Source organism: Thecamonas trahens, assembly GCF_000142905.1.
Source record: "Thecamonas trahens ATCC 50062 unplaced genomic scaffold supercont1.20, whole genome shotgun sequence".
Classification (NCBI taxonomy): domain Eukaryota; order Apusomonadida; family Apusomonadidae; genus Thecamonas; species Thecamonas trahens.
Genome location: NW_013657660.1, coordinates 253,320 through 263,681, shown reverse-complemented (window position 1 = coordinate 263,681; position 10,362 = coordinate 253,320). Strand labels below are relative to the sequence as shown.

The 10,362-nt window shown below is 66.3% G+C and overlaps 4 protein-coding genes across 4 annotated transcripts; 2 read left to right on the top strand and 2 right to left on the bottom strand.

The window, feature by feature from the left end:
- Positions 1 to 46: 46 nt before the first annotated feature.
- AMSG_04663 (uncharacterized protein) lies at positions 47 to 1,453 on the bottom strand (the record flags this gene model as incomplete). The annotated part of the gene is made up of 1 exon (XM_013902881.1): positions 47 to 1,453. A coding segment is annotated over exon 1 (1,191 nt), but the record flags the coding sequence as incomplete, so codon positions are not given.
- Positions 1,454 to 1,777: 324 nt separating this feature from the next.
- On the top strand, positions 1,778 to 2,669 carry AMSG_04662 (uncharacterized protein; the record flags this gene model as incomplete). Its single annotated transcript, XM_013902880.1, has 1 exon — positions 1,778 to 2,669. Exon 1 carries the CDS (start codon positions 1,860 to 1,862, stop codon positions 2,667 to 2,669), a length of 810 nt encoding a protein of 269 aa, XP_013758334.1. The 5' UTR covers positions 1,778 to 1,859.
- A 197-nt stretch (positions 2,670 to 2,866) lies between these two features.
- AMSG_04661 (uncharacterized protein) lies at positions 2,867 to 8,863 on the top strand (the record flags this gene model as incomplete). The annotated part of the gene is made up of 2 exons (XM_013902879.1): positions 2,867 to 2,888; positions 2,927 to 8,863. The coding sequence occupies 2 exons, from the start codon at positions 2,867 to 2,869 to the stop codon at positions 8,806 to 8,808; spliced, it is 5,904 nt and encodes a 1,967-aa protein (XP_013758333.1). The 3' UTR covers positions 8,809 to 8,863.
- On the bottom strand, positions 8,815 to 10,284 carry AMSG_04660 (uncharacterized protein; the record flags this gene model as incomplete). Its single annotated transcript, XM_013902878.1, has 1 exon — positions 8,815 to 10,284. The coding sequence occupies one exon, from the start codon at positions 10,282 to 10,284 to the stop codon at positions 8,815 to 8,817; it is 1,470 nt and encodes a 489-aa protein (XP_013758332.1).
- Positions 10,285 to 10,362: the final 78 nt, after the last annotated feature.

The following is a 10,362-nucleotide window of genomic DNA, read 5'->3' as shown; positions in this document are numbered from 1 at the left end:
CGGTGCCGAGGGCAGGGCCCGCGGCCGAGAGCGCGCCGCCGTACGTCGCAAGCGACGCCAGCGGCTGCTGCCCGTTGAAGAAGAGGCCAAACGAGAAGAGCATGACCATGAGGCAGACCGAAGCCGCCTTCATGTTGGTCGACATGCCTGAGCCCGACGGCGCGCCCGAGGCCGCCGACGCGGCGGCGGCTGCCGCCGCGCGAGCAGACGCAAACGCGCCAGGCGACGAGAATGGCGAGTGGACTGGCGCGGCGAGGCCTTGTGGCGAGGCGGCGTACGCTGCGGCCGCCTTGGGGTTGGCGGCGCGGAGGTGCGCAATCTCAGCCTCGAGCGCATGGGTGTGGTTCTGCAGCTCGTGGACCTTGCGGCGGAGCTCGGCATTGTCGCCCTCGAGCGACGCCACCTTGGTCTCCAAATGGTTGAGGTAGTCCTTCTTGCGGCGGCGCGAGTTGTGTGCAGACTCGCGGTTCTTGATCAGCCGCCGCTGGCGCTTCAGCTCGCGCTGCTCCGCCGGCGTGAGGTTGTCCTTGAGCAGGTGCTTGGGCAGGCCCTTGGAGACAAGGTCGAGGAGCTCCTCGCGCGAGATTGGCGCGTTGGGCCCGCTGGCCGGCGACGTCTTGGTGGCCGAGCGCTTGCGCTTGCGCGAGGCCTGCGGCGCCTTGCCGGTGCCGGCCTTGCTCGTCCGCGGCGACGACGAGAGCGAGGCCTCGTCCTCAGAAGACTCTGAGTGCCGCTCGCGGTCTGGCGACGGCGTCGACTGCGGGGCAACCCGCGACGGGTCCGGTGACTTGGACGCCTGGAACCGCGGCTTGGTCTCCGGCTCGGGCGAAGCTGAGGCAGAGAGCGTCCGCGGCGTCGCCGACGACGTCAGCATCGGCTCGAGGCCCATGGTGAGCGGCGAGGTGCCCGAGTCGGCCACGCCCAGGCCCGCGGGCGAGAGCCCGAGCCCGAGCCCGAGCCCAGACCCGTCGCCCATCAGGTAGCTGTCGAGGTCGAGCCCATTGGCGGCGCCGACAGCAGGTAGGTCGAGCGAGAGGCCGGCAGCGGCCAGGGTGCCACGCGGCGGCATGGGCTCGCCGCCGCTCTTGAGCTGGTCAGCCGGGGCGTCGAGGAGAAAGTCGAGCGGGTCAAGCGGAGCTTCGCCGCCCGTCGTCGCCATTGGTGTAGCTTCAGACGACTGTGGGAAGAGGCACATCGAGAGCAGGTCCGACGACTCGGTCGGGAACTCCATGTCCATGGTGGTCAGCTGCGTGTGACGTGGCGAATTTGCTTGATTGATTCGAAGTGAGGCTCGAGGAGGTGAGGGTCACGCAAGTGCCGAGAGCACGGGAAGCAGTTGGTGTATACGTCGGCAAACAACACAAGGGAGAAGTGGATATGCCGGAGAACAAGTAACTGTTGCTTGTTTGTCTGCCACTCGTGTGTGGTAAGTGGGGGAGTGGGCTGTCGACAAGTGTCCGTCGGGTGACGGTGCCTTGAACGCGACGTGGCAGACGCATTGCGGGAACAGTCGCGCGTTCCATAGTTTGATGGAACGAGTGTCATACGAAGGAAAAAAATATGCTTATCAAACAGGTAACGGCGACTTTTAATTGGCATTAGCCTTTGAAAGGCCCTTGCCCGTCGAGTGGCAGTTGGTGGTCTGGACGAAGTGCAGCAGCTCGTTACGAAACGGCTCCTGCGAACGCGTCTTCCGGCGCATGCGGCAAGCGAGCACGACAAGCCTGCAAATCGTAGCACCCGCCTCCACTGCACACACACACACACACACACACACACACACACACACACACACACACACACCGCCACCTCCCCCTCCCCCCTCTTTTGCCTCTCGTTCTCGTCGACACCCTACCGCCATGGGAAACTGTGCTTGCTGCATCAACAAGAAGGCCGGCCCGACGCCGAGCGCGGCGCAGTCGTTGAACATCGTGGCGCATACGGCGGTGGGAGCAGGCAGATTCAACATCAAGAAGCGGTTCTTCCAGTCCAAGGAGCTCGGGACCAACGGGTACCTCTACCTTACCTCGGACTACAAGGTCGGCCTGCGGATGACAGCAACGGGGTGCACGCCGGTCACCATTCCTCACTTTGAGGTCCCGGCGGCGTACATCGACACGGTCGCCGTCGCCAACGCGTGGCGCGATGGCAAAACAAACGATGACATGTGTCTCTGCTGCTGCTGCTGCAAGGGCATGGCATTAGTCGATGTCGCCGGTATCTACACCGCCGCCACGCCGCCGCACGATTCATCGTGGGAGGGCAAGAAGTTCCACTTTGCCGTCGTCGTCTACCACGCCGAGTGGTGGGTCAACGAGATCACCCGCATGCGCGATGAGGCCCGTCGCATCCACTACACCGGCGCGGCGGCCGAGCCTGGTGCTGTGGCGGCGCCCGCCCCGCCGCCGTTCCATCAATCACCCGGTGGTGTTGGCGGCGTTGCAGTCGCCGTCGACCCGAACCACCGCCCCAAGCAGGCCTCGTACCCTGCACCTGCTGCCGCCGTCGCCTACCCCGCGCCTGCCCCCCCGGCCGTGCCGTACCCTGCCGACCCAATCCCGCCCCCCGCAGCTCATCCGTCCGCCTTTCCGGCAGCTCATCCGTCCGCCGATCCGAACGGTGGCGAAGCTCCGCCGCCGTACTCGCCGCCATCTGCACCGCCCAAGTAGTTGTCTGCGAACCCGTGGTACATACATGCACACACAAACACGCGCGCGCGCGCACACGCGTACATACACACATGCATTCATACGCCTTGTTTCCTTCCTTCCGTGGCCAACGGCCGCCTTTCCATTGCTCACCAAAAATTCCAAAGCTCCCAAACCCTGTACGACAGCACCCTTCTCTCTGCTCACCACCGCAAGTCATGGCCAACACCCTCCCTGCGGGTGGGCGTATCGCGTTTTTGTCGGAAACTCGCGGATAGTCGCGGTTGAGGTGGTGGAGGATGCAGAGGCCGGCCTGGCCGTCGTGGTGTCGGCAGCGCCGCTGGCGGCGGTGACAGCAGCCGTTGTCGAAGCCGAGGTGCTGGCCCGTCAGCCGGTCGAGGCCGTCCATCCGTGTGCCTCTCCGGCAGACGCGCGGGCAGTGTTTGCCAAGGTCTGTGCTGATGTCTTTGCAGAAGGCATGGTCCCATGTCTGGATCCGGTCTCGCCGCTCCTCGGCTCGTCTCGCCTGGCGGCCCGACCGGCCTCTCGGGCCGCTCTCCGCAGGGCGGGCTACCACGGCCTTGACGCCGCGCTGTATCCATCGCTTGTTACTGATGTCGAGTATACTCTCCCGTCGCTGCGAGAGCTGGGGTACTCTAAACTGGGAGCAATTTCATCGGCGCTAGCCCGCCTCGCCTCTGCGCCGTCGGCTGATATCCAAGATCTTGCCTCCGAGTACACCGCGGCATGGGACGGCCGCGCGGTCATGGCGCATGTCGTGCCAGGCGATGTCTTTGCTGGAAGCATGCTTGCCCGCGACGCTTTTGTCGCGTCGCAAGAGCTGCTCCTCGAGGCGTACGCTACTGCTGACGCCGTCCTGCCGCGCGGCGTCGATTCCAACGCGCCGCCTCGCGGCTTTCCTGTCCAGCTCCACCTCGAACCGCTCACCTCGCGGCGAGCAGTCGAGCTGGTGGCTGCTGCTGGGTGGGAGACGTGGCTCCCGAGCACTGCTGATGATGATGCTGATGAGTTTTTCGGCGACTCGGCGCCTCCGCACCAGCTGGCAAGCACTGCGTGCACGCGTGCGCGGCAGACGATTCAGACCGCCGCTGAGTCGTATGGCGATTCGGCGACTGCCTCACTCTCGCTCAATCGTCGGTTCATTCCCGAGTACCCTGATCTGCGGAGTACCGCAAGTGAGTCGGCCGACACCCCGCTCTGGGTCGTTCCGCGCGCCGTCTTTTGCGAGGCGCAGAGTGCCGGCGATTTGAACACCACCCGTATCTACGTCCCGCTCAACGAGCTGCAGATCTTTTCGCTCGTTGGCGGCAACGCCCGTGCTGCGCACTCGCGCGCCGCGCTGGAAGCTGCGCTCGGCCCAGGCTCGGTCCCGGCCCTCGGCGATGGGCTCTACGGGTTTGGGTCGGCGGCGGCGGCGCTGCAGGCGGCGCTTCGCTCCTCGCAGCCGTGGGCCGCCCCCAGCCTCGTGTCAAGACTGCCGCAGCTCCCGATCAAGGGAACTTCGCGTTGGATTGCTGTGTTCTCGCTCTCGGCTTCGCGTGTGGCGCAGGTTGCCCAGCCAGGCGAGTATGCCCACCTCGGCGTCGCCGCAGTCCATGCTGTCGCGTCGTCGGCGTCGAGCCTGGTAGCCACCGCGTTCCAAGACGAGTTCTGGGCCGTTTTCGATGAGTCGGCTCTCTCGCTCGCTGCCGTCGTCGCAGTCCAGGTTGCGACGGCTGTCGATTGTGGTCTGGCTGTCGGCTCGGGCATCGGCAGTCATCCGGATGTGGTCAAGGCCATCCGCGCTGCCCAGCATGCATCTGTGCACCCGCATGCCACGTCATGGACACAGGCCCAGATCGACGGCAGCGTCGGGCCGCCGCCGCTCGAGCTGGTCAGCGCCACCTCGCCGCTCCGCCCGATATCGGCCTCGCATGTGGTCGGAATTCCGTGGCAGCTGCCGTCGGCCCCGCCAACCTCCTGCGCCGGAGTTGTGACAACGTCGGGAGTCAGCCTTGTCTGCGCTGGTGCCAGTCTCTCTGGCACGGTGGTGGACATGGTCGGGAGCTTTGAGCTACTCCTCCACTACACCAACACAACGAGAAGGGCGTTGACTAGCGCGTTTGTCTTTCCACTGGCTGCGGCAGGGTCAGCGGCGGTTGTGGGCTTCCAGGCCCAGATCGGCGACCGGCTCCTGGTCTCAAGTGTCAAGCGCAAAGGTGCGGCGCGCGCAGCGCATACAGCCGCGCAGGCTGCAGGCCAAGCCTCGATGCTGCTGCAAGCCGACGATGACGCCCAGGCTGCACGCGAGTTTCGGATGGAGCTCGGCGCAGTTGCGCCGTCGACGAGCGTCTTTGTCCGCATCGAGTGGGTCCAGGAACTGGAGCAGACCAGTGATGCGGTGAGGCTGACTCTGCCGAGTTCGCTCTTTCCCACAACCAGAGCCCCGCCGCGGCTGCTTCTCGCCTTTGAGAGCCAGTATCCGATTCGCGACGTGAGCGCCTCGCCGCACTTTGCGGTGGCCAAACAGACCGCGTCCAAGCTGGTGGTGGCATCGCCGCCGGACGCAGGGAGCTGGGCTGACGGTGACCTCTGGGTGACGGTCTCGTGCGAGCAGGCACACGCGCCGCGGATGTGGGTGGAAGAGCTCGACGATTCAAGCCGTCACCGCGCCGCGCTGCTTGCGTTCTATCCGCGATTTGACGACGATGACTGGGTCGCCGACGAGACCCGAGCGGGCGCGGTTGCGCACGCACACTTTGTTCTTGCCCTCGACGCCTCGCTTGGTGACAAGATAGAGCCCGCGGTCCTGCTCATGCTAGAGGCGCTGCAGGCTGAGGCGGTGACATCCGGCAAGGCCGCGCTCGTCGAGCTGGTCATGGCGGGCGCGGAGGGTCGGTGCCCGGCGTGGATCACGCCGCAGCCGCTGGCGCTTGGCCCGAACACGGTGCAGCAGCTGGTCCATGCCGCGTCGAGCTCTCTTGTCCCGCTCGCGAGGGCACAGGCGCCGGGGAGCAAGCCGGTGGCGCTGGCGCCAGTCCTAGCCGGCGTGGTGGCTTTGGGCTCGCCGCGCGCACTAGCCCCGGGCGTACCGACAACTGTGGTGTGGATCTCGAACGGGCACGCCCGCGATGTTGTGGCTGCGCTTGCGGTGCTGGCAACGCCGCAGGCCTCACGGCTCCGCGTCCTCGGCGTCGGCTTTGATGTGGCGCCCGGGCGGAGCGGCTCGGTCCTCGCGCCCGCGCTGGCCGGCGGTGGGGCCGGCGAGGTGCTGGACACGGCAACGTCGTCGCTGTGGCGGACTCAACTGGCGCGGCAAGCGCGGCGCGGCTTTGCTCGCTCGCTCCGCAACGTTGCGGTTGAGTGGCACCAGACCACGGAGACCGCTGGTGACAATGCCATCGGTCTGCTTCAGTCACCCCGGGTGATGGGTGCGATCTTTGAGGGCGAGCCTGTGGTGGTCTATGGCTTTGTTGACTACTGCATCCGTGCATCGCTTCGTGGGCAGACGCCCGACGGCGACGCCTTTCACGAGGTTGTTTACACTCAGCCGCTGTCATTCACCCGCGGGCGGACAGTGCATGCGCTGGCGGCTGCGGCGCTCATTAGCGACTGGGAGCACGGCCTTCTCGATGTGGATCCTGGCGTGCACCAGAGGCTGACCGCAGCGCTGGTCAGGCCGCTGGAGAATCTCGCGCTGCGGTTCGGTCTTGTCTCGCCATTTACGGCTCTGGTGGCTACCCAGGAATCGTCGCTTGCGTGGGGTAGTCCTGTCCTCGATCTGGAAGCCTGGCATGCAACCGCAGCATCGTACCAGGATCCGCTGCCGTATCTCGAGTGGCACAGTCTGCGGGGCAATGAGCGCGAGGCCGAGCGTGGTCTCGGCGGCGCGCAAGTTTCGGCAGCGGAGACCGGTGGCATGCTGTACATGGCCGAGTCAAGCGGGAGCAATGGCCGACAGCGGCTGGATCTCGCGACGCTCTCGTCGGCGCTTGCTGCAAGCACCGACGACGGCGACAGCGTCGAGGTCAACGAGCTGATGCTGACCGACGCCGATATCTCGGTTCTGGACGGGCTCATCGCACAGACCGAGGCAAACGCGCCCGAGTTGCGGTCGCTTGACGTGTTCTGTGTCCGCGATGAGCGCAACGAGCGCCGACGCGCGTTGCAACGCGAGCAGCTCGCCTCCCACGCCGTCGCCGATGCACCAATGTCGGCGCCGGTGAGTGGCCTGGCCTCGGGGCCAGTTGCGCAGCCGCGCAACGCAGGGCAGGTGGCCCCCAGGAAGGAGGAGAAGAAGAAGAAGCGGCCTGGCAAAAGGGCATCACGCTCGTCCGTGTCGGCAGCACCCCAAGCGCCACGCGGCGGCTACGCGATCGTCGACGAAGAAGGCGGCGAGGCGGCTCCGGAGGAAGACGACATGGCGAGTGCTGCAGGCAGTGCAAGTTTTGGTGGACAGACGCGACCCCAGCTCGCGCCGCCACAACCGGCACGCCGGCGGCGGCGGCGGATGCGGCGTGACAACAACCAGAACAGCTCGATTTTCCAAGCCGAAGCTGATGTGGCTCGCGTCCAGGATGCCATGCTAAGCAACATCGACAACTTGTTGGACCGCGGAGAGAGCATCGATGTGCTGATGGAGCGTTCTGAGCAGCTGGTCGAGTCAAGCCAGGTCTTCCTCATGCGGGCGTCGCGGATGCAGCGGCCGCTGCTGCCGGCGGTGGCCTTGGGGCTTGTCCTTGGTCTAGCTCTGTACTGCCTCGTTCGCGCGCTTGTTCTGGCATTTGTCCCTGTGCAGCTGATCGAGTGCGTGCCAAGCAGTGTCACGTTGCTCGTGGAATGGCTCGACTGGGCCACGCTGGTCGGTCCTACGAGCAGCGTGCTGGGCTGCTGGGCGTGGTCCGCAATGACAAGCGCCGGGAACGTGGTCTGGTCTGGCTTGGCAGTTGCGGCACCGTGGTGTGTTCCGCCTGCTATCTCGTCGGAGTTGATGTGCACGACGCTCCTGATCGCGATTGGCGTGTTTCACTGGGCACTGCTTGTGTTTGGGCGCGACCGCGTGACAGATCGCGACAACGCACACTTTGACACGCTCTTTGTCGGGCTGGCCGGGTGCATCCTGCATCCGATCTCGCTGCGGCTTGACCCGGGCGCGCCGTGGCGGACAGGAGCGGCTTTCAGGTTTGACGCAAGCTTTGCGTTCACCGCGGCCTGGTTGTGCTGGTGCGGAGTAGTGGCCGTCCTGGCACATGCCGGTAGACTGCGGAGAGTCCGCTCGGCACAGATTTTGCTGCACGGCTTGTCGTGGGGGGTGGCGCTGGCGTCAATGGTCCGGGCTGGAGCGCTGGCAATGCGGTTCCAGAGGTCGGTCCCGTGGATGGGGCTGGCATGTATTTCTGTGTGGAGCTTTGGCACGTTCTTGGGTCTTGTCGAGGGGCGAAAGCTGAAGGATCTGCTGCCGTCGCGAGGCGCGCCGATGTGGATCCTGCCTGTGGTGTCAATGGCAGGCACAACGTGTGTGCTCGCGGGTCTGGCCGCGCTTAGCATCGGGCTTGGCCGCGACGTTTCAGGCGCGGTTGCCGCGCTTGCGGTTGGTGCAGTAGCGGCGTCGTTTCCAACCCGGGCCGATGGGGCAGCGCTGGCGAGCGTGATGCCACTGGTGGCCGGCGTGCTTGCGTCTGGCGGCTGTGTCGGGCCGATGCTCGCAGTGCGTTTTGCCGTCAGCGCCTCGGTGGTTTGGGCGTCGTGGGCGCTCGCCGCGGACGTGCTTGAGGAATACGGTGACGACGGGCGACTGCGTGCAGCGCGATGGAGTGGGGTGGCTGCAGTTGCGGCGGCGGCGTGCGGCGTTCTGCCGGTAGCAGCAGTGCTGGCTGTGTACGGCGCGACAGCGCTGGCTGTGGGCCCGCGGCAGAGCGAGCGTCTCCCAGCAGAACGTCGGGCTGTTGTGGCAAGTGCGACGGCGGGAGACGGGCTGGGAGAAGCACGTGCGCCACAGCTTGTGACTGCAGTCGTGGCAGCGGTCGACGGCGGGCTGCGGAGCGGCATCGCGGTGCCCAGCAGCGCAGGCGGACGTGGGACGGTCGGCCTTTTGACGTACGCGCGGCGGGTTCAGGCTGCGAAGCGTGGTCGGCGCGTGGTGTGGAGCCCGGGCGAGTAAAGAGTGTCAGTCAAGATCAGGCTCGTTGGGCCAGTCGACAAAGGCTCGGGCCGAGTGGTCCTTGTGGATTCCGGCCGGGACCTGCTCACGTGGGAAGGTCGCAAAGACCGAGGTGGCTTGGGGCACGTTGGTGCAAAAGTAAGCGGAGAGGCTGGCAAGGCGAAGAGGGACCTTGGCGTTGGCGTCGGTCGGCTCGTGATGGAGGAGAGCGAGGGCGATGCCACGGCGGTGGATGCTTGCCTTTGCGCGGTCGGCCATGGTGAAAAAGTCGAGCGAAGTGACAAACGACGGTGGCTCCAAGATGCGGATCTTCGGCTGCGGGAAGAGGAAGGCGCCGTGGTGGCGCGGAAGCGCAAGTGCATTAAAGTAGTAAGACTCGAGATGAAGTGTGGCGGCGACCGAGTCGGAGGCGCCCGGAAGCGGGGCGACCGGCGTCGGCTTGGCGATGTCGTCTGGCGGCGAGGTGAGCGCAGCCGAGGCGTCGGCGGCGAGGGTGGCGGCGACGCGGTCGAGGAGCGAGAGAGTGGGGAGGGTGGCGCGGAGGTAGATGAGCTGCGGCGAGAGGTCGAAGAGGCGCATGTTCATGCAGAAGCGGCCCCAGCCCATAGTGGGGTCATCAGACCATGGCCCATAGCCATAGCGGGTGGAGGTCTCCCACCCGGCAGTGATGCCCTCGACGTCAGCATCGCGGACGACGCCACCGTTGGCGAGCGGGTCGCGGATGAGCATGGCAGTCGGACCGACGTGGAAAACGGAGATACCGGCGCGAAGAAGCTCGGCAAGGGCAGCGAAGCGAGCGGCACCTGGATGGGCGTTGTCGTCGCCCGGATAGTGCACGAGGTTGGCGTCTGGGTGGGCGGCGCGGAGCGTCGTGATGTCCGAGTCGCGGATCGGGCCGAGGACAAGGACGGCGGCGGTATCGATGACACCGGCGCAGCGGAGCGAGTCAATGGTGGCAGCAAAGAGGGTGGCGTCGAGATCCGAGATGACTGAGCCTGTGGCGACAATCATCTCTCCGAGGGGCGAGACCAGGTGCGCCAGCTTGCTTGCCAGCGGCGTGATCTGTGCGGCGTCCGACGCGGCGACGTGGCCAGTGCAGTAGGTGTGAACGACAGAGGGAAGGATGCCCAGGACGTCGCTCCCGGCGACCTGCAGACCCTTTGCCCCGCATTGCGCGTCTGCAGCCGCACGCTGGCGTGCGGCGGCGGCAGCGCCGATGACCGGGCTCCACGGTTCGGCTGTGGCAAGCGGCAGCGGGTCGACGACGGGCTTTGGCGGGAGATGGGTCGAAGCGGAGGTTGTCAGACTCCGCGGGTCCAGGTCGTCGGTGCGACGCGGGGCAACCAGGTGGGCGGCGTGGCAGCGGTTGTAGTGGGTGGTGTCGACCCAAGCGATGACAGCGGCGTAGCCGACGAGCATGCCGAGCAGGACGAGGACCACCGCCCGCCGACGGGAGCGCAGCAGGGCGCCCAGCATGGGGAACGTGGTGGGGGTGGGGGGGGGGGTGGGGGTGGGGTAGGGGGGGGGGGGGTGGGGGGGAGGGTGGGGGTGGGG